The following is a 23,367-nucleotide window of genomic DNA, read 5'->3' on the forward strand; positions in this document are numbered from 1 at the left end:
CTAGCCTGGAATTCACAAAGATCTACCTGCCTCTGCCTCCTTTATTCCTGGGAGTGAAGGTATGTAACCACCATGCTCAGCTGAGGCTGTCTGTCTTTGCAGACTCACAGCAGAGTTGGAGCTGGAACTATGGATATCTCTGCTTGCTTCCCCTCCATACCCCCCACCCCTGCTCTACCCCAACATCACCCAACCCCCAACCCCATCCTCCAGGCTTTCCCTTCCAGCTTGTCTTTCAGTCTGTGACTAGATTCTTCTTCCTTAAAAACAGCTGTGGTTGTAATCTGGTCTTTGCTTGGAAGTATTCATCATCCCCCAGTCCCTCAGTTCATTGCTCCGTTCCAGGGCACAGCCTGGCTCTGTACCCTGGAATAGTCCCATTTCTGTGTATTGCCTGAGTGAATGTCTCTTTAGTGACCATCAAGGTCCCTTCTTCCTCCACGGGACTCAATGACGCTCCTCCCCACGGCTTCTCCAGTCTCTGCTGTATCTGTATTCTTTGCTATAATATACTTGTCTTGTGTCTCTTTTCCCAGCTCCCAGTACTATTGCTGTTGTGAATTCAATCTTCATTTTCCTTCCCTGTCCCCCCCTCCTTTTTTTAGTTTGTATATTTGTGTCTATGTGTCTGTGTGTCTGTGTGTGGCACCGGGTATCAAACCTAGGGCCTTAAACATGCTAGACAAAGTTCATTTCGTTTTTTTTAATTATTTGACTGAGTCATTACTGCCACCCTGTTAATGATAAGGTTTTCAAAGTACCCTGCTGGCCCCCTTCCTCTTTGTATCTATTATCTACCCCTCTGGTGGCCTTTGTCATTTTTTTTTTTTATTATACTTTAAAAGTATACCCTATTTTTGTCTTTTAAGGACAATGACATTTTTTTTAAAAATATTTATTTATTATGTATACAGTGTTCTGTCTGCACATATCCCCACACGGCAGAAGAGGACACCAGATCTCATTACAGATGGTTGTGAGCCACCATGTGGTTGCTGGGAATTGAACTCAGGACCTTTGGAAGAGCAAGCAGTGCTCTTAACCTCTGAGCCATCTCTCCAGCCCAAGGACAATGACATTTTAAGAGAAGAATTTATATTGAATTATTTTGGATACTCAACAACACTCAGCATTCACACAGGAACTGTCTGAGTGGATGGTATACATGGTACCAGTTGGCTCCAGGGAGAGGTCAAAATTCTATCAGGGTTTGCCTTACAAAACAGTAGTGTTAGAACTGGAGAAGCCTCAAGCCTGGCTGTTCAGATTTCCCACCATTCACTCCGGGCCTCCACAGATGTGATGCCTGAAAAGGTGGGGAGTGAGCCGGGCGGTGGTGGCGCACGCCTTTAATCCCAGCACTTGGGAGGCAGAGCCAGGAGGATCTCTGTGAGTTCGAAGCCAGCCTGGTCTATAGAGTGAGTTCCAGGAAAGGCTCCAAAACTACACAGAGAAATACTGTCTCAAAAAAACAAAAAAACAAAAACAAAAAAAACCCTGAAAAGGTGGGGAGTGGAGAGGACCTCTGTGTCTCAGCTAGTCCTCTCAACATAAATATTTACAATCATTGGCGATATAGTTAACACATGGAGTGTCACAGATCTATTGGTATTTTGCTTTACTTCATTTTTATTTTGTCTTCCCCCTCAAAAATACCATACGAGCAGTTTCCAAAACCCACGTGTCAGATGCACAGCAGGGAAAATGCTGAGGGCCTCAGTCCCCAGTTCGCCCAAGATGGACAGTCTTCTGTAAAGGATATAAAACCAGCCAGGCTGGTGGCAAGTCACTGTCTTTCCTGCCAGTTCTCAGATTTCATGCACTGTAGTCTGTGTGAGGGTAGCCGTGGGCCTCATCACATACACCTGACTAGTGGAGTCACGGGACAACTGCCTTTGGTTATGGGCGCATGTGGAAGACTCCCACACAGACACCGTCTGAGTAGCATTTCCTGTCTTTTCTTGTAGACTGACTGGCCCGAAGGCTACCAGCTGTCAAGTGCCATGAATTTCCTCTGGCCCCAATGTATACCCAATAACTTAAAGACACTAATTCCAAATGCTAGCAGTGAAGCCATTCAGCTCCTGAGAGACATGCTCCAGTGGGATCCCAAGAAACGACCGACCGCTAGTCAGGTTCGCCTGGTTCTTTTCTGTTCAAAGCATTTCTTAGGAAATCTCTACCTCACTCTGAGTATTTCTGTGAATTACGTTTGGTAATATGGCTGAAAATAGTACTGACTCCTATGAACTGGAGGAATTTAAGGTAATCTGAAACTTGTTGGGCATAATTAAAATAGTTAATATTAAACAGTTATTTATATTGAACATTAACACTGATATATCATATATCACAATGTGTAATATATGATATCATATATCACAATGTGCAATATATATACATATATAAAATCTGCAAATATAAAATTGCCAGCTAGGCATGGTGGTGCACACCTTTAATCCTAGCACTCAAGAGGCAAAGGCAGGCACGTCTCTGAATCCAAGGCCAGCCTTGTCTACAGAGGAATTCCAGGACAACCAGGGCTACACAGAGAAACTCTGTCTCAAAACACACACACACACACACACACACACACACACACACACACACACGCGCACACGCGCACACACACACACACACACACACACACACACACACAAGAAACATAAAATTGTCCAGGAATAAAGAATAGTTCAGAAAAGAAATGTGTGTGTGTCTGTCTGTGTGTCTTCGGAGGTGGTTTAAAATATGTTCTCTGAGAGTTAAGACCATTCAGTAGTTTGGCGATGAGCCAGCACGAGTGTTGAAAGGTAACTTAGGACACCAGCCCACTCATGGACAGACAGCCGGGACAGAACGGCAGCCAGATGCAGCTGGCATTTTCATGTACTTTGCACATGCTATGGTGTGTTTTATGTGGTTTCAACCTAGTGCAGAGCCCATGAGGTAAATGCTTTTGTGTTCACTTCTGTGGGTAATAAAACTAAATCTTAGAAAGTTGGAATGATTTTTCCCTATCCACTTATTCAGTAACTGGTACAGGTAGCACAGCTGCCTATAGTCCAGGTGGCAGGGCTTCTAGATGTCTTCCCGCCCACCTTCCCCTGGGCTGCATTGATAAATTATGAAATGTACCCAAAAGAGCCGAGGTAGCGCTTGTCACTCAGCGGCCTCTTGCAAGGCTGGTTTTGTTTGAACCTTTGTCAGCTTGACTCATGAACAATTAATTACACCGCTCAGAGCATCAAACAGAGAACCGGTTCTAACCAGAGGAGATGACCTGTGGTCTTCTATCACAGAAGGGCAGAGCTATCAGAAGAAAGTGCCAGTGTGAAGGTAGAATTTGTGGTACTGGAGAGATGACAGCTGGGGACGGTTAGGGGGCAGAAAAGTTCATTCTCAAAGTCCTAAGGAGGCAGCCTCAGCCTGGTACCAGCAGCTTCTGGCTGGTCAGACATGGTTAGAAAGTGCATGCCCTTCTGACGGTAAAAGTCACCAATGGTTTTAGGGCAGCAAGGAAAATTTCTGATGAATCACTTTATTTTTTTATAGGATGCCCATAAAATATTAAGTTAAACAAATCACAACAAATCTCGTATAACCAAACCCAAGGGAGGAATGATATCAGAAAAGCTAAAAATATCCCCAAATCAGATCAGACTTACAAAATGCCAGGAGCTACAAAGAATTCTTTCTAGTTATATGCCAGAGTCCTGGACTCTGGCACAGTACCCACATTATTTGGCTCTGAGTCTGCACTTACATATAATAATCATAGATGTGCTGGGCGGTGGTATCGCACGCCTCTAATCCCAGCACTCGGGAGGCAGAGGCAGGCAGATCTCTGTGAGTTCGAGGCCAGCCTGGGCTACAGAGTGAGTTCAAGAAAGGCATAAAGCTATACAGAGAAACCCTGTCTCAAAAAAAAAAACAAACAAACAAAAAAAAAACATAGATGTTTATAACTTAGGTTCCAGATCCATTAAGAAAATACTGTTATTTTCAGTGACTTCCATTAACAAATCCAGGGGAATACATATAGAATTTCATAAAGAATTGTAAGCTTCTGTATGTTAAGATTTATGCTTTGGTTAACCAGGAAACTCGATTATCCATAACTACAGGCAGCCGACTCTTGTCTTTATGGGAAGGTTTGAGTATTGTGTGTTGTACTCACACAATACAGCCTGAATAACGGCAGAGATAACTACTGCCTGTTTAGTTGGTTTATTAGTTGGTTGGTTGGTTGGTTGGTTGGTTGGTTGGTTGGTTAGTTTTGAGACAAGATCTTATATATTTATATAGTCCAGACTGACCCAGAGTTTCTGTTTAACCAAGTCTAGACTTTAACTTCTGATCCTCCTGCCTCCACTTTCCTGAGTGCTAAGATAATAGGCATGCCCCACCATTCCCAGATTCATACCATCTGCTTTAGCCGAATAACTTTAAGTATTGCAACTAATATGTAAATTCTATATGCAGTATGTTGGTTTATGGCATGTTTGGGCTCAGAGCCTGTAGCGAATTGGTCACACGACCTGTAGTCCATTGGTCGTGAAGGTGTTTACTCCCCCTTCTGGACTTTTCCTTCTAATGCCTCATTTGTCGTTCCAGGCCCTTCGATATCCTTACTTCCAGATTGGACACCCACTGGGCAGCATCCCACAGGATTCAGGAAAACCTCAGAAAGATGTCCAAGACAAGACAGCCCCACCTCCTTACATCAAGCCGGCCCCTCCTGCCCAGCCCCCAACCAAGGCACATACACTGATTTCTTCTCGACCAAACCAAGCCAGTCAGCCCCCTCAGCATTTCGTGTACCCCTACAAAGGTGAAGCCTCCAGGACAGAGCAGCTCAGCCATCTTCAGGAGGGCAAGCCAGGCCCAACGCTCTTCCCTTCCCTCCACAACAAGAACCTGCAGCCAGTAGGTGTCGAGTGTCTACAAGGAAACTGCAGTTTCTTCGCTCAGTTAATTCTCTTCTGGCTACAAATGTTGTGTGAAATGTTTTCCTTTTCAGTACATAAGGTCTTAGACGTTTATTCCCACAGTACCATGGCATTGTGAGAAGGCCCTTGATAGAAGGTCTGAATTCAGTTTCTGCCCTTTCTGTTAACAATCCCATTCTGTATTATTAGTTCCTTTGCCGTTGCTCTGATAAAACACTTGACTACGGCACCTTAGAGAAGAAGGAGTTTATTTGGGCTTATGGTTCCAGAGGGTCAGAGCCCATGATGGCGGAACAAAGGCTTCACAGCAGGAGCAGGTGGCTAAGGGTTCACAGCTTGAGCTGTAGACACCAAGCAAAGAGAGCATGCTGGGAACGGTGCATGACTTTGAAACTGCCAAACCCACTCCAGTGACAGATTCCCTCCAGCCAGGATGCACCTCCCACCCTGCCCAAACAGCACCACCACCTGGAGACCAGGCACTCAAGCATCTGAGCCCACGGGTATTCTCGTTCCAACCACCACTGGGGTAACCGTGGCAAGCTGGACTCTGTAACCCGAGTTCTGCTCTTCAGCAGCTTGGTGCATAAGCAAGTTACCCGGCTTCTCGGCTCCACATTATCTCACCTGTTAAACAGACGCCATTATAATGTCTACTTAATACTGTTGTAAAGACTTGAGAAGAATTGAGAACAGTACCTAGTATATCGTATCTCCAAAATATGTATAGTGCTAGCATGTTTTCTGTCAACTTGACACAAGCTGGAGTTATTGGAGAAGAAGGAACCTCAGTTGAGAAAATGTCCCCATTAGACTGGCCTGTGGGCAAGCCTGTGGGGCATTTTCTTAATTAGTGGTAGATGTGGGACGGTCCAGCCCACTAGAGGTGGTCCCACCCCAGGCACCTGATCCTGGGGTGTGTAAGAAAACAACATGAGCAAGACCTGAGGAGCAAGAAAGTTGCCATGGAGCAAGACCTGAAGCAGAGCATGGCTTCTGCTTCAATTTCTTGCTCTGCCTGGGCTCTTGCCCTGACTTCATTCAGGGGTGGACTGGAAGAGTAGGATGAAATACTCCTTTCCTCCATTAATTGCTCTTGGTCACGGTGTTTTCTCACAGCAATAGAAACCCTAACTGGTACATCATAGAACTCAGAAAGCGCCGGGCATTGTTGCTGTTCATCCCTACAGAGTCACGGTGTTCTCTTACAGCAATAGAAACCCTAACTGGTACATCATAGAACTCAGTAAGCCGCTGGGCATTGTTGCTGTTCATCCCTACAGTCAGTTTCTTCATCTGAGGAAGAAGATCTTAACTTATGTCCCCTCGCCCAGACCAGTTTGTTCTTGACAACAGAAGCTCCTAATGCCTGTGGCGATGTTTTGAAAATCCTAAGGAGCTGCAGTCAGCTTCTGTCTGTAGACTGTTTTTCATATTATTATTATGAATTGATGTCAATGCTGAACTATTAATTGAGCACAAATCTTTCTTCAGCTGATTTCTGAATAGACAGTGTGTGTTGGATCAGTAGAAGGACAACCTACCTGCCAAGGAGTTTATTTACTCCCTAATGCTCCCAAGTCTTACTCCCTAACACCTTTATGCAAAAGAGGTCCCTTCTCTGGACAGCTGTTCACCAGCATCCCAACCAGTACCATGTGTGTGTCCCCAGGGCTGTGGGCTTCCACCTCTTAGAACGTTATCCCTTCTCAAGATCGGGAAGTGGCCTGTTTGGAAAGTCCCTGTTATATTCTTCTGTACATAAAGATTATATCAGAGATAATTCCCAGGCCACTGAGAAGCCATTGTTTATATTGTTTGATGTGATACAGCAGGGTGACCAAGATTTGGCAATAATCGTTTGTCTACTATAGCAAAGGCCCAAGTTAGAATTTAGCCATCTTCCTAGTATGTCAGAAGAGTTGTGACTTCCTGTGGTGGTAAGTTTTGATTGTTGACCTGACACAATGTAGACTAAGTCTCAGTGAGGAATTGTCTCGATTAGGTTAGCCTGTGGGCATGCCTAGGAGGGAGTTTTCTTTTCTTTTTTTTTCCTTAAGATTTATTTTTGTTATGTAAAAAAAATTTGTGTGTGTGTGTGTGTGTGTGTTGAGAACTGAACTCTGGTCCTCTGCAGGAACAGTATGTGCCTATAACCACAGCGCCCTCTCTCTCCAGCCCACGGGTTTTCTTACTTGGGTTAACTGAGGTGAGAAGACCCTCAGTGTGCGCAGCACCATTTCAGGGGCTGGCACTGGACTTTATAAATGGAGACAGCAAGCTGAGCGCTGGCACGCATGTGCCCCTTTATTGCTGTCTACTCTTGGCTGTGGATGTTAACGGGACTGTTGTCTCAGGTTCCTGTCAGCACCTCTTCCTTACCAGAACAGACGGGAACCTGGAATTGCTCCACTGAGGCACACCCATCAGGGTGCCCTGGTACAGCAGCAGACTAAATTAGGATACTTTCTTACATCTTACTCTCTTACATTCTAGTTTCGTGAAACTTTGTAAACTTTTGTTTACAAAAAAAAGAAAGAAAGAAAAAGAAATAGTTGGTGCAGGATAAGTTGTAGACGGCGGTATGGGTCTACATAAAGGGCACAGATGCCCTTTCAGAGGAATGAGGCCTGTGGGGTGGCGAGGTCCTCCAGGTCCTCCTCACTGTAGTAATAAAGGAAATGCAGAACACACTCACACTCTCAAACACACGCACGGGCTATTGATAGGTGAACCCTGTTAATGTTGCTTTGTCTTTTCCTGTGTTTGTAGACACAGAAAATCCTCGCTGGCCTGGAACACAAAAATGGTGAAATCAAGCCAAAGAGCCGGAGAAGGTGGGGTCTTATCTCCAGGTCCACAAAGGGTTCGGACGACTGGGCCGACTTGGACGACTTAGATTTCAGTCCCACTCTCTCCAGGATCGATGTGAAAAACAAGAAGAGGCAGAGTGACGACCCCCTCTGCAGGCAAGTGTGCTTGCTTGTCCCTGGGAGCAAGCTGGCGCCCGTCACCGGGGTCTCTCTGATGACGCGCCACCAGTATCTCTCCTGACTTAAGCCACGTTCTCTTGATTCAGGTTCGAAAGTGTTTTGGACCTGAAGCCATCCGAGCCAGTGGGTACAGGAACTAGCGTCTCGACCCAGGCTTCCTCCCAGAGGAGAGACACGCCGACCCAGCGGTCTGCAGCCAAGCAGCTCTACTTGAAGCACTCGCGCTACTTGCCTGGTAACAGAGAGGGCGCCTCGTGCCTGGTAACAGAGAGGGCGCGCGTGCCTGGTAACAGAGAGGGCGCGCGTGCCTGGTAACAGAGAGGGCGCGCGTGCCTGGCCACAGAGAGGGCGCACGTGCCTGGCCTCCGCTCACCAATAGCCAGTCTTCGCCCCCGGGGTCACATGGGTTTATAGATTCTCTTTCAGAGGACCAGCACATCCCTACTTGTGCCCTACGTGACAGACAGTATAGATCACATCGTGTGGCCCCCCTAGCTAAAACCCTTTAGAGCTATCTATCCACTGCTCATGAAATGAAATCCAAATTCCTCACAAGCCCCAACATGCCTCATACGGCATGCTGTGTTGCCTCTGTGGTTAGAGTGCTCAGTACCCACGAGTGGGGACGTCATAGAATATTTGGGCCTTGCATTTCTATCTTACGTAGGCATCCTGAGATGAGAGACTTAGTGTAGAACGCTTCTGAACTCGATGACTTGGCAACAACTAGACAGCATGCCTGGAGCCTGTCTTTTTCTCTCTGTGTGCACTCAGGAACCCAGGGTAGGAGTTTAGTTACCCCTTCTGGACAGGTTTGGTAAGTGCCCAAGCCTCTCTCCAGCTTTCACATCCCAGCCTTACACTCTCATCCAGTCATCCACTTACAGATTAACTCAACCAGTCTGTATGTGTCAAGCACCCATTATGTGCTAAGCACTGAGAATATTATAATGAAGCAGGACCCTCCACCCTCACCTTCCACAAACGCACAGCTCCAGGGAGCTCCTTCACACTGCAGTCTCATGGTGGCATCATGGAACTACCCTGCAGATAAGGATGAGTGGCACTCACGGACTTGCAGTGAGACTTTGGCATGTAGTCATCACAGATGATATAGTGGTCAGGAAAGATTTCTCTGAGCAAATGGCTCGGCACCAAAAAATGAGAAAGACCCAAGTGTGCAGAAACCGAGAAGAGAACACAGCGGCCATGGAAAGATCAAGGGCAAAGCCCTAGAGGCAGGAAAGGCTTAGCCTGTGAGAGGAACAGCGCAGTGACCAGGGTGGCAGGGCAGAGAGCCAGAGGGACGGAGTGTGTAGCATGAGGTATCTTTGAAAACCTTGGAAAAAAAAAATTCTGGATTTCATTTTTTTGTTGTTGATTTTTTTGGGTTGGTTTTTTATTGTTGCTATTTTAGGGACAGGGCCTCACTATGTAGTCTTAGCTATATGAGAACTTACTATGTAGACCTTGAATTTACAGGGATCCTCCTGCCTCTGCTTCCTGAGTGTTGGGATTAAAGGCATGTGCTACCACACCATGCTGAATTTCCTTTTTTGAGATAAGGGAAATCCTTGAAAGTTCTTAATTGGAGGACATGGGTCTCCAGTGAGGGGCCAGCAAGCTCTAGCTGTTACCCGGGTAAGAGGAGGGGAAGCCAGTCTGGGAGTACAGTGAGAAGGAAAGCCTCCAGATGCATTAGTCTTCACTGTGGTCGGGAGTGTGATGAATCCGGGCAGGCTATCAGGTTTGACATTGCGCTGATGTTCCCTGGGTGACAAGCACGGGCTCCAGGCACAAGGGAATTACAGAGCTGATCCATCGCAGCTGGGGTGGAAGGAGATGATAAAAAGAATGTGTGAGCTTCAGTTCGGAAGAATAGCTGCAGAGCCTGGCGCTGGCAGGAGCATGGAGCATTGTGGAGGTTTGTCTTAAGGTCAGCTGCAAGGCTGCTGTGTTCTGTCCTGGGTGGCCCTGCATGTGAAGAGGCAGAATCCACGAGGCTTGTTGGCACAGTGAAGTCAGCAGCAGCTAACATCAAGGATGGTCCAGGCCATGGGAGAAGGTGGAACCTCAGAGAACAGACACAAAAAGAAGCCAAAGGCTGCAGAGGATGGCGTGGGGAGTATGGAGTGGGGGTGGGGAGTGGAGAGAACCTCAGTGAGTGACAGGAAAGAAGTCATTTGGGAAGAGGGCAGATTCAAACGTTAGGAGGCCTGAAGGAGTGCTCCTGAGGGAGAGCACCAGAAAGACAAGACATGGACAGCTCTGTTAGTGGAAGCGTAAGAAAACCTCTCAGACTGCCCTCAAATGAGACAATGCATTCCACTCAAAGATGTCCTCTTCCCTCTGCATCTGTCGGATGTTATCATCAATTTCCGGGGACATTTTGTACCACAGAAATTTTGTGTGTTCTGTATTACTTTTATTTTTGAAATTTGGCATAAGATTTATTTTACATTTCAAATGATCTTGGCTATGTCTGATTAAATCATCTAACATAATGTCACAGGCTACACATAAAAAGAAACGTACTAGGGTGACTGTAAGTATCTAAGTCATTGTTCTATTGCTGTGAAGAGATACCATGACCATAACAACTCTTTTTTTTTTTTTTTAAATTTATTTAACTTTATCTTATGTGTATTGGTGTGAAGGTATCAGATCTTCTGGAACTGGAGTTACAGACAGTTGTGAGCTGCCATGTGGGTGCTGGGTCCTCTGGAAGAGCAGCCAATGCTCCTAACCCCTGAGCTGTCTCTCCGGCTAATATCCCGTTATGAGATGTACCACTGCTTCTGTCTGTCTGTCTGTCTGGTTTATCTTGCATTTTAAGCTCATTTTCTTCTCTACTAGGAATAAATATAAGAAATGGCGTGCTCCCAAATCCAGGCAAGGACTTTCCTCCATCAAATCCATGGTCCAGTTCTGGTTTGTCTGGAAAATCTTCAGGAACAGTATCAGTAGTGAGCAAAATAACTTCAGGCAAGTAGCAGTAATTACCTTCTGAGTTACCAGAGGCAGGTTCCCAGGATGCTTTGGGGTTTGGAGAAGGGCACATAGAGAACTGTGGGATGAGGACTTTCTGGTCTGAGTGACAGGCATCTCTTGGGCTTCCCTGCCTTTTGCTCGCTCCCTTTCTTAATAGTAGCCCTTGGGGTTCAGCCAGCTCCCACAGTGTTCTGTCCTCCGGGGAGATGGGGAGTGGAGCAGTGCCCCCTCCCCCAGGGGGAAGTCGAAAGTAAGTGTACAGACCTAGCAGATCTGACCCCGATGCCCTGGTGTGCCTTGGGCACCTGACTCCTAAAGTCAATATTGGTTTGGTCTTCTCCAGCTGGACTTTCTGACTGGTGAATCTGCCCTGCCCACGGAATCAGAATCCCTTTTGATTGGAAGATGGACGGCTTATCAGGCACCCCCACCCCCACCCCATGGGCACACATTTAAAAAAAAAATAAAGTCCTCCAAACTGATTTGCCAGGTTCCCAGTAGACAATTTCCCCATGCTATTTCACAGCCCTTGCTGAGGGCTGGTTCCTCTTCCACAGCTCCTAGGACGCACCTAACCCTCGCCGCTCCTCACCTTCTTCCATTAGGGTTCACTTAGGAATACAGTGCCCAGGCACCCATCATGCCACCTAAGAACACACTTGAGGCCGAGAGTCTAGCTGAGTCCCCACACACCGCCCCGCCCCCACCCTGCCCCCACAACATACCACACCACCTCACACCACACCACCCTGCCCTGTCCTGCCCCAGGCCAGATTGGGTGTTAACTTTTCCTGTGCATTTAAAAATATGTATGAAATTCAGTGAGTTTTCCATATTTTAAAGTTTATATGAACACTTCCTTTTAAGGAATAATATGTGTAGCAAGTATAATTATCTACCCTAAATTATAGAATATGCTATGTGTGGTTGTATGGTGCCGAGACTCATTATTATACTGGATCACTATTTATTCCTTGTTTTCTCAACAAGCACATGGCTATTTGTAGCTCATCCCTCAGAAGGGGCCAAGGTGGACACTTCTGTATCCATGTTGCTATTCACACAGGCACCAGGTCCTCTGCTGGAATCCGCATTTTAGGTGAGAGGGTGTGCCCATCTTGGGCTTTGGAGAGACTGTCAGATTGCTCCCCTGCTGGGTGTGGAGTTGTGCCTCACCCTTGGTGACACTTGGTACCCAAGACTACAGTGAGTCTTGGTCTGGTCTAAAACGGTGTTCTGTGTTTAAACTTGTATGTCTTTGAGAATGAGGTTTGTTCCTCATGTTTATTGATTATTTTTTATTGGGGGGTGGAGACTTGTTCGAATTCTCCTCTCATTTTTCTTCTTATCTCCTCATTAACCACTACTGCACAGTGACTCCATCTGACCAACCTTCTACATTCATTCCAGGACATTTGCCCACTCTGCCTTAAGCAGTTACTAAATGCCGTTTTTGCTTTCAAGAGAAAACAACTGTACCATTAACACTTCCTCACAGGTGGAACGTTTATCTGTTTAGTGGTCTGTAATATCTTTCTCCATTATCCCTGTGTGCCTTTAAGCCATAATGGTCAGTGTTAGAAATACTCATTTGTCTGTCCGTGTTAACTGGTTACCTGCTATTTCAAATTATACCAATATCCTCCTAGAACACAAAGGAGGCAGGGTGCTGTCCACCCCCACCACACCTTCAGATGGGGATGATAAAAACAAGCCGATGGCACACACCTGTAAGCCCAGCGCTCCGGAGGCTAAGGCAGGCAGACTGCCCATTTGGGGCCAGCCTGGGCTCTGTAGTGAGACTCGGCCTCAGAAAAGAAAGAAAGGGAGAAGGAATGAGGGAGAGAGACATGGCAGGTAGACATAAACAATGAATTTTTAGGACATTTTCATTGGGGGCCTGTGAGATGGCTGGGCAGCTAATGGTTGTTACTGTGCAAGCCTGGAGACTTGAGTTAATTCCTGGAACCCAAGTGAAGGTGGAAAGAAAGGACTGACCCCATAGCTGTCCTCTGACCCCATGTGCTTGCCATGGCATTCACCCTCCCGCACACATCGTACAAACACCATAGTAATAAACTTAAATATATATATATATGTACATATATGTGTGTTTGTTTGAGACCGTTTCTCTGTGTAATAGGCTGTCCTGAAACTCAGTTTGTAGCCCAGGCTGGCCTCAAACTTACAGAGATCCACCTACCTCTGCCTCCCAAGTACTGGGATTAAAGGCATGCGCCACCACCGCCCATCTTAAAAATATTTTTAGCCGGGCGTGGTGGCGCACGCCTTTAATCCCAGCACTCGGGAGGCAGAGGCAGGCGGATCTTTGTGAGTTCGAGGCCAGCCTGGGCTACCAAGTGAGCTCCAGGAAAGGCGCAAAGCTACACAGAGAAACCCTGTCTCGAAAAAACCAAAAAAAAAAAAAAAATATTTTTATTAGTAGTTAGTTTTTCTAATTATCAACAGGATATTTAGTTTATATTTCTAACATCTAGATAGATGAGATTACCTTTGTGTACGATCAGTTAAGTGAATTATGTTCAGCTGTTCTTCAGAATTTGCATATACTGACAGGATAGTCCATAGGATGGAGCAGAAAAAAGAAAGTTCTAGAATGGGTAAACCAATTCTTGGGGGGAAAAAAAACACAGAAACTATCAAATATGTGCCTTGTTTAGTTTAACACCATCCGCCTAGATGCTGTCTGTGGGAAGGCGCTTCCTGTGCCCTGCTGGCCTTCCTGCCTGTGGTGTGGTGGCATCCTTCTCAGAACTCTCCTCATTCTCCTTTTTCCCCAGAATGTAAAAACAAACTGCTGTGTGCTCACGGTCTCATGGAGTGTGTCTTGGTAGTAATGAGTTTTCCTTTCCACACCTCAGTTGGCTCAGGCTCTACGAGTTCCAGCGGACTGACTGGAGGTTACATCCCTTCCTTCCTGAAGAAAGAAATCGGTTCTGTTATGCAGAGGGTACACCTGGCGCCGCTCACCGACCCCTCCCCTGGTGAGTGGCGTTTCAGATCATCTGTAAGGGAATCCAGTAGTTACCAAACAGCTGCCTCGTGTTAGGAACAGTGTAGACAGAACAAGTCGGGCAGCACTCCTTGCCCGGGGTGAACTTGTGCTCTATAGATGATACATGAATTAAATATATATTCACATTTGCTTTTATGTGACATAAATGCATGTATATATAAGTCACATATACTAAAGTCTGATGTGCATAAATGGTAAGGGAAAAACCAAAGCCGGCAAGACCCGGGGGTAAAGATGGGGAGGAGGTTAGTGAGTGAGCGCCCCAGCCCTGTGAATGGCATGGGATTCTTGCGGACACGGGCTTTGGAGCTTATCAGGCCTAGCACATCCAGGGAGCAGTGAAGAAGCCAAAAGGCATGGGGCTAAGAAGAGACACGGGGGCTGGAGAGATGGCTCAGAGGTTAAGAGCACTGCTTGTTCTTCCAAAGGTCCTGAGTTCAATTCCCAGCAACCACATGGTGGCTCACAACCATCTGTAGTGAGATCTGGTGCCCTCTTCTGGCCTGCGGGGGTGTGTGCAGACAGAACACTGTATACATAATAAATAAATAAATCTTTAAAAAAAAAAAAAAAAGAAGAGACATGGGGAGTAGCTAGAGCAGGCAGCTCAAGTATATGGTCATTGGCTGATCTTGGGAATCTGCTGGAGGGTTCTGTGTGGGCCGCCATCTGCACACGCGTCCTCCAGCTGACTGCTGTCCTTAGACTAAACGGGAGCCACATTAGAAGCAGGAGCCGTAGCCTGGGCCAGGGTTGTCAACCCTTGATAACATCCACCACATTCTGGGTCTACATGGGATGCAGGGCCAATAGGGTTTGCTGACAGAGTGTAGATGAGAGAAGAAGAGCGGCCTAGGGTTTTGACTAGACAAATCTTCCTGCGGGTTCCTTCCTGCCTGCAGGAGGGTGGCGGAGGAGGCAAGTGCTCCTCCTGGACGTTGCAGACATTTATCCCTGTGCTGCGCTTTCCTGCCCTTGGCTTGGCTCCCTCGTGGGTCAGTTCAGCATTTCTCTTCCACTGCAGGCTATTCTTCCCTGAAGGCCATGAGACCTCACCCAGGGAGGCCTTTCTTCCACACCCAGCCTAGGAGCACTCCTGGGTTGATTCCACGACCTCCAGCCGCCCAGCCTGTGCACGGCAGGATAGACTGGTCTTCCAAGTACCCATCCCGTCGGTGACTGTCTCAGCCATGAGGCCATCCTCCCTCCGCTGACTCCCTTGCACCCGCAGAACCGCGTGATGGTGTAAAAGCACCCAAGCTTATAGCTGTTCTGAACTAACACATTTCAATATTTCTTTTAAAAGTTTTTTTTAATATTGATTTGAATGCAATACCCTCTTTTTGTATAAAATTATTTTATTCTAAAACTGGGTCTCATTATTTTCTTAAACAACAGCATTTTGTATATATGGATTATGTTTTAGCATTTTATACAGTCAACTTTGTAATGAACTTTTTAAAGATTAAGTAATTTTTGTTTGTTGTTCCACATAATATTTTATACAGATTTTGAAATATATAATAATATTGATGCAGTATTGTGACAGGGTGCAGTTTAATGCTGTGCCGTAAGGGATTATGTACTCAATATATTCGAATATTGTGAAGAGGCTGCATTTTAATGTGGCTCATTTGGTACTTTAGGCTTTCCTGGACTGATCTGAGGAAAGCGTCCCATCCACTGCTTTTCTTAACAGCTTGTATCGGTTGTTCTGGGGGCAGAAGTTGTGTTGTTGTTGTTGTTGTTGTTGTTTTGAAACAGGGTCTTATGTAGCCCAGGCTGGCCTACCACTTACCAAGTAGCTGAGGATAGCATTGAACTTCTGATCTTCCTGCCTCTGGCTTCCTGAGTGCTGCCATGCTTGGTTTTAACCCAGGGCTATTATTACATGCCTAACAGCCCTCAACTACCATCCTTTATACTACTGTTCTATTAGAAACTGTCGCTTTATCTGGACTTGTTTCACTTTATTTTTGCCCCCAGAACAAAGAATTTTTTGAAATTTTATGACGCTCATAAATACAGTTGCAAATATCCAGATAAAAACCAAGCATAACCATACTAAACTATCACATTTCTACCTTTTTTTTTTTTTTTTTTGACTGACAGGGTTGCTCTCTACTGGTTAAAATCCCCACTGGCCTCCAGCTTCAAGTAGTGCACTCCTGGCGGTGAGGATGAGGGAGGGGTGGAGCAGGGACAGCCAGCTCCCTGCTGGGCAGACACTGAGGGAGATGGCAGGACCTGTAGTCACCAGGCATTGTTCAGGTGAGCTTTTCTTGTTCAGTAGGGCCTATCAGCCAGGAGGACCTACCTACCTACCTACCTACCTACCTACCTACCTACCTACCCACCTACCTACCCACAGCAATGCCAGCAAGCCTTCCTCCGGCCTTCACTATCCCCAGCTCACCTGCAGCAGACTAAAGATGCAGAAAACAATACTTAGCTCAAAACCAGCCGAGCCACGGAGGCCGGTGGGGAGGTTGCAGCCCCCTGCAGGTGTCTACACCTACCTCCCTAGAGCCAGAGAGGAGGCTTCCTCCCACCCCTGTGGTCCATGCTTCTTTCCATTGTTAAAAACTCTGGGCTGAGAGATGACTCAGCTGCTCCCGTTCCAAGGGATCCGATGCCCTCTTCTGGCCTCTATAGGCACCTGCATGCATGTAGATACCCACCCACTGACATAAACCCATGTCAAATCTTTATAAAATCCAGTTGTTAAAATCCCTTAAAAGGGAAGCCTTTTTATGTCAAAGGTACCTTTTTATTATAATTTTTCATTGGTTTATTGTAAAAAATTTCCTAACGTATGTTAACACAATCAATTAAACTTATATCCCTGCCAAGATGAATGACCAAAAGAGCCTAGTGTCTTTCTATACAGCCCTGGCTGTTCTGGAACTCACTCTAGACCAGGCTGGCCTTGAACTCACAGAGATCTGCCTGCCTCTGCCTCCTGAGTGCTGGGACTGAAGGCATGCACCAACATGCTATTTTATTTTTTAACTGATAAGGAATGTTACATTCAGCTCAGCTCGCCACACCAGACTAGGGGCAGCTCATCAACTTTCCGAGCCAACATCTCAGGACAACTTTAGGAGTGGGAAAGACTTAGGGGAGAATTTCAACTTACCTGAGAAGTCACAGTTGCCACGATGTTATGTCTAGACTGTGCCACATCCCCACCCCCACCTCGTGTGGTCTCTTTCAAGGGTGAGACCTCTGTGGGACAGGCTGTTCCATTGAGAGGAATGTTTACAGCAGTTTTGCAGATGACAAAGCTAGTTTGGAGCCAGAACGATGCAGAGGATCCCCTTCCTTCCACCTCTGTATTGCACATCTGCCTCCACTCGTGGTTCCCTTACATAAGGACGGGTCACCACCAGCGAGTGCAATAGCAAACCTCAACGGAACATTAACTCACGTTCTCCCAGGGCCCAAATGACTCTTTTGGTTACAGTTTCCAAATACAGCAAAGCAAACCATACAAAATGATCATTCTTTGTATGGTTGAAAGGGTAAGGTGAATACAGACATTCCCATAGAGTCCCACCTAATAAATTGGTTAACGATTGCTTTGATGTATAAATAATGACTTCCAAGGGGCTCTGTCTGTCCTAAAATTAGAAAATAATTGATGCTTTGGAGAATCTGACTCAAAAGTACACTTGACCAAGCACTTTGATTCTGAGAGGTGTGTAGAAAGCACACAATGGACATGGGTTTGATAGGGTGTGTCTCCCTGTCAACAAGCTGGCAACGAGACTTGAGAAAATGTATATGCAAGCACAACTTGAGACCATTCCTGTATGTATTATATTCTAAACCAACAAAATGTGTGTTCAGAGCTGAGTCCTCTACTGTGAGGTTAATATTTATTTTCTCTTTTCTGTATTATGTATAAAAAGTAAATTAATCTCAGATCCTGTTCAGCTAGCTGGAAAGTTGGCTTTAAATTTTAGATAGCACTTAGATATACAAATAAATCATTAGCACCACATTCTCCATAATCTAGCTAGTGTTAACTAAGGCCATTCTATTCCTTTTAATTGACAAAAAACCTGGTTACAGGACGTTATAAACTTGTTTTCCTAGTGCTTTGTGGGCCCTCCCTTCACTTTCCTTCCATTACTAGCAAACGGCTCCCCTTGAGAAGTTAAACATACTTGTTTACATGAAAGAAGTGACTAGGAGCTGAGAAAACTAGATTACTGAAAACCCAAGTTCTAAAGACCTCGCAAAAACCTCAGAAGTACTTTTCCCTCCTCAAAATGGGTAAAGGAGAAACTGTATACAAGCTATGTAATGTAGAGGAAAGTAGACCTTTTTAAACAGTGATAGTCAAACCTGCCTGTTGCATACATTTTTAGCTACTGTAGAATTATGAAGTGGAAAGCAAAATACTGGCAGGTGTGGTGAGTTAGACTGCACCTACCCATGACTACATCTCATTTACAACCGCAAAGCTTTTGGGGGGCTGGAGAGTGGTTCAGAGGTTAAGAGCGCTGGCTGCTCTTCCAGAAGACCCAGGTTCGATTCCCAGCACAAACAAGGTAGCTCACAACCATCTATAACTCTAGTTCCAAGAACGCTACCCTCTTTTGGCCTGAGGGCATCAGGTCAGGCATGCACATGGTGCACAGATATGAATGCAGGCAAAGAACCTCTAGAGATAAAACTTAAATTATATTGCATTAAATTAAATAACTTTTAAATAAAGGGGATTTATTATTTAAAGAAAACAAAACAAAACCAAAACCAAAAACAGCTTTCTGGCGAGCCAGGAAATGGTACAGAGTGGCTCATTTTGGGCCTGTTTTGGTGGCAGGGTTTGCCTCACAGAGACAAGGGAAACTGCATTTTCGTAAAAGCTGTTGTTAATATTTTCTTTACAATAATCCCATCAGTTACCAAGTGTAGAAAGCTGATCCTAAAACAATGTTTCAGACATAGGGCTTGCCTGAGGACCACCTACTTCTAAAACAGTGTGACACTGTCATGTTCTAGAAATATCAAGACCTGGATACACGAAGGCAAAGTGTGTCAAAGAAAGAAAGACTCACTTTCAATGCCAGTGTAAGTACTGTTGGAGTCCATGGCACCGTATTTTCCTATGAAGTCACATTTCCATAACATCAAGCCATTGCCTTGTGCCATTGGGGTGTGTGTGTGTGTGTGTGTGTGTGTGTGTGTGTGTGACACAAACTCTCTCAACTTACTGTATGACCAGAAGCAATATGTTTATAAGAAAACATTTGACATACTCATTGTTTTATGTTTTAACCATATTGTCGCGATGGGTTTAATATATGTGCATAGGTATTTTTTAGAATTGTTTTTACAGTTTACAACCAAATGTACTGTATGTTCGTATAATTTATAATGATGACCTGCTCATGTAAATTATAAAAACAAAATAGGGGCGTGTGTCATCTTATTTGCTGTTGGTTTTTCCTTCAACACGGATAGTGTGACTTGAACACCACCTGGATGAAGCCTCTGGTCTCCCATATTCTCAGTACAGAATGCAGGTTAGTTCTACCGATTTGATTATAAAGTGATCTTCCCTTACCTAGAAGGCAAAGAACAGGAAAAAAGAGACCCTTCTGAAACAAAATGTTTCTTTTTGAATGATTTATCCGAAGATGTTTGATGGTGTTAACATTATATATGGAAACTTCTGCTCCAAATAAAGTTACAATTTAAGAAAATTGATTTGATTATTTTGATTCTTTTTTTGTACCTTTCACTAGCTGGTAACTTCAGGACTAAGAAGAAACAGTTGTTACTGTTGTTGGTTTTGTTGTTGTTTGGTTGGTTGGTTTTTGGTTTTTCAAGACAGGATTTCTGTGTATAGCCCTGACTGTCCTGGATCTCTGTAGACCAGGCTGGCCTCAAACTCACAGCGATCCACTTTCCTCTGCCTCCTGAGTGCTGGGATTAAAAACCTGCACCATTTGAGATAGCATCTCACCATGGAGCTCAAACTGGCCTGACCTGATATTCCTGCCTCCACCTTCCTGAGTGCCAGGATCACAGTAAGGACCACTGTCCCTGACTCTCTGGCTAATTGGCCTCTCTCTCTCTCTCTCTCTCTCTCTCTCTCTCTCTCTCTCTCTCTCTCTCTCTCTCTCTCTCTGTGTGTGTGTGTGTGTGTGTGTGCGCGCGCGCGCGCGCGCGGTTTTTTGAAATATGGTTTCTCTGTGTAACAGCCCTGGCTGTCCTAGAACTCACTTTGTAGACCAGGCTGGCCTCAAACTCACCGAGACCCACTTGGCTCTGCTGGGTTTAAATGCATGTGCTGCCCCAACCCAGCTAGAGGCTGTCTTTTAGGCAGCTCAGCTTGTCTGAAAGTGTCTCTCAAGGGGCCTTACTGCTTATAAGTGAGAGAGGGTCTTAGTGTATCTCATTAGTTTTAGGGACTTCCTGAAACCTTTTAATTGTTTGCTTTCTGAACTTAATGAGCTTCTTTGAAAATATAGTGTTTAACCTTCCCCTTTAATATAATATGTTGTAAGCAGCTAGAAGATGGAAGGTTCTATCTCAGGAGAAATTACTACACAACAAAAGTATAATCAAAGACAAAAATGATTGATATGTTTCTTGACAGTCCAAGGGATGGCACTCCCCAGACCCCAGGCTTAAGTCCATATGAGATGTTATTTACACCATTATTTCTCACTAACAATTTGTTTTCTTCCTAAGGAAAATGCTACCCAAATATAGAACATTATAACAGCTCAGTTCAACACTGTAGCACCTTCCTGCAGCCAAGAGAGACGGTTCTAATATTGTTTAATCTAAAAATTAAGTGGTGGGTCATTTCCTTCTCTCCCTGCCTTTCCAGGAGCCATCGGGAAGGTGTTATGAATTTGCATAAATGGGGAATCCCAGCTAGCCAGGTGTGAGGGTGAACATGCTGGGCAGGTTGGGGAGGGGGACAGTGAAGTGTGGAAAGTCATTCACACCCAGGCGCTGCATCCACGTGGAGAGTTTATTATAATAGAGAGAGGAAGAAAAAGGCAGTAGACATAAAAACAAAGTAGAAAGAGTAGGGAGAGAAAGCGGAGGTGTGCACACCTCATGGGAATGGAGAGACAGAGACAGAGACAGAGACAGAGAGAGATACAGAGAGAGAGACAGGGAGAGAGAGGAAGAAGGTGAGGAGATTTTCCATAAAATGGGGCTTTTACGTCAGAATACAGAGTGGCCCCAAGGGGTGGGTCAGGATACTAACATTCCTATTTTGATGATCATAAAAAGAGGTGAGTTATGGGAGCAAGTGGGGGAACAAGGGCGCTGAATTCCCGAGACTGCTTCAAGCCGACAGAGGGCGATGTGGGGAGCGGGGAGATCTGTGCATCTGTTCCTTGAGGGAGCTGAGGAGGCAGGTTGCAGCAGTGGTGTTCCAGCTTGGGGGAGTGGCAGGCCATGCCATATCAGGAGTATAGAAGCCATGGCATCTGCTATTTCTCTGGAGGTCAGGCGGGAACAATGAATCTGCAAAATATGCTCGAAAAATAGGAGGCATCAGAAATGGGCTCTGGAGATCGTTAGTTTTCATCAGACCAGATTTCTTGATGCAGTAGCAGAACTTTTCCCAGGAGCCTGTAGGTATCTGTAAGACAGCTGGAATAGATTTAGAAGAACTTTCCCTAGGAACCTGTAAGTATCTGTAAGACAGCTGGAATGGATTTACGTCATGGCAAAAGGATTAAAAATCTTAAGAAGCATTTGTTGAAACTTTGAACCTCTGGAGTTACACAGCATCTTGCCAAGTCCAAGCAGTGCCGGGCAGTTCCACAGAGCCTGGACAATGAAGTGAAACAGCCAGCTACCCCAGGACGTGGCCAGCACCGTAGTTTTCTCAGGTCCCCTAAAGATGATCGGCACCGCCCATACCAGCAGGAAGCAGTCTGGAGAACACGGCGCCCTCATCCCGCCTCACCTGCTACCCCTTTCTAACTCCTCACCTTTTTATAATAAACAAAAGGCAGGCGTGTTGGCATTCAGGCATCTGTACTGGCCTGCCCTCAGGGTCCTGACAGGATGTCCTCAGCTGCAGCCACTAAGAGCACCCCCTGTGCCCATTCACTTATAAAAGGCGGGCCTTGCCCACCTCCCGTCTCCTTTCCCTTTCTGGTCCCTACCCGCTTCTCAGTCTCCTTTCCTGCCCCCTCTCTGCCCCTTCTCTCATTCCTTCCCCTCAATAAACCTCCTACGTGGGCCCTGTTATATGGTGTGACTCCTTCCCGCCGTTTTAAAACTACAACAGAATTGACCTCACACTATGAGTCTAGTCACTCCAGTAGTTAACCCAGGGCCTGAAAACATCCTGAGTTCCAGTGGATTTGGACTTGAACATTTTAAAAATATCCCATTTTGGCTTCCCCTGATGCCTTTCCCAGAACTCATAATGCCAACCACACACTCTAGCTTTTACTTCTCTGTTGTGGAAGATTCCTTTACACTGTGAAGATACGTCACTGTTACTGGTTTAATACAAAAAACTAAACAGTCAATAGCTAGACAGGATTTTAGAGGCAGAGAGAACACCGGGAAGAAGAAGGCAGAATCACTAGCCAGATACAGAGCAAGCAGGATGGGCACTACAGAGATGAGGTAATAAAGCCACGAGGCAGAAAGTAAATTAATAGAAATGGGTTAGTTTATAAGTTAGAGACAAGCCTAAGCTTCCATAATTGATTATAAGTCTCCATGTCATGATTGGGGAACTGGCTGGTGGGACAGAGAAAGACTCTACACTTCTCCCTCAAATCTGTTTCCAGACACCCATCCTTCCCCACACTTGAGTCATACAAAGCTATTGATGCACTTTTGGGGTCTTTTAGATAGGCCCACTGGAGGGGTACCCCAACTGCCACACCCAATAAAGGGAACTCCAGTCAGCACAGTATACCCCAAGGCCGAATTCTCAACATGAAGATTTATTTACCCCAGAAGGACAAAGGGCAGGGGATAAGAGACAAAGAAGAGGTAGAGGATGAGGAAGGAGACAGGAACAAGGGAGACAGGGAGGGGGTATTTGGGGTGTTTGTCCTGGGAGACAAAGGACTGCCTCTGGATAGAGACAGACAGGGTCCATAGGCAAACTGCGGTTTATAAATATAAAAGGAGGACACCCCACCACCACCACCGTGTTGGGATGAGGTGCTTGATTTTCATTGGGTATGTTAATTAGATGAGCCAAAGGGGCACTTTTGATTGCTGGACTTTAACATTTTGATAGCTGGACCTTGGTAGTCAGCCTCGGGAGAAGGAAGTGGCCAAATAAGGGACTAGAGCTTGGTAGCTAGCTTTAGGAATGTAATCTAACCATTTGGCAAGGCAGAGGGGATGGGGGAGGGGCAAGCTCTGCCAGATCTTGCCG

General features: G+C 45.7%; 1 protein-coding gene and 1 long non-coding RNA gene across 2 annotated transcripts in view; one reads left to right on the forward strand and one right to left on the reverse strand.

Annotated features, from left to right (window-relative positions):
- The window catches only part of Cilk1 (ciliogenesis associated kinase 1), a 45,048-nt gene extending 25,361 nt beyond the window's left edge, over positions 1-19,687 (forward strand). The window contains exons 7-13 of the mRNA XM_006973711.4: positions 1,968-2,135; positions 4,615-4,926; positions 7,722-7,918; positions 8,029-8,177; positions 10,799-10,927; positions 13,816-13,938; positions 14,995-19,687. Coding sequence (XP_006973773.3) covers positions 1,968-2,135; positions 4,615-4,926; positions 7,722-7,918; positions 8,029-8,177; positions 10,799-10,927; positions 13,816-13,938; positions 14,995-15,149 — 1,233 coding nt within the window. The 3' untranslated portion in view covers positions 15,150-19,687. The remainder of the gene's footprint in view (positions 1-1,967; positions 2,136-4,614; positions 4,927-7,721; positions 7,919-8,028; positions 8,178-10,798; positions 10,928-13,815; positions 13,939-14,994) is intronic.
- LOC143274086 (uncharacterized) lies at positions 5,181-7,785 on the reverse strand. Its single transcript, XR_013052499.1, has 2 exons — positions 7,648-7,785; positions 5,181-5,576 (listed from the first exon to the last, which is right to left on the reverse strand). It is a non-coding gene; the product is annotated as an uncharacterized LOC143274086 (long non-coding RNA).
- Positions 19,688-23,367: the final 3,680 nt, after the last annotated feature.

The sequence above is a fragment of the Peromyscus maniculatus genome, chromosome 7 (genome assembly GCF_049852395.1).
Source record: "Peromyscus maniculatus bairdii isolate BWxNUB_F1_BW_parent chromosome 7, HU_Pman_BW_mat_3.1, whole genome shotgun sequence".
Classification (NCBI taxonomy): Eukaryota; Metazoa; Chordata; class Mammalia; order Rodentia; family Cricetidae; genus Peromyscus; species Peromyscus maniculatus.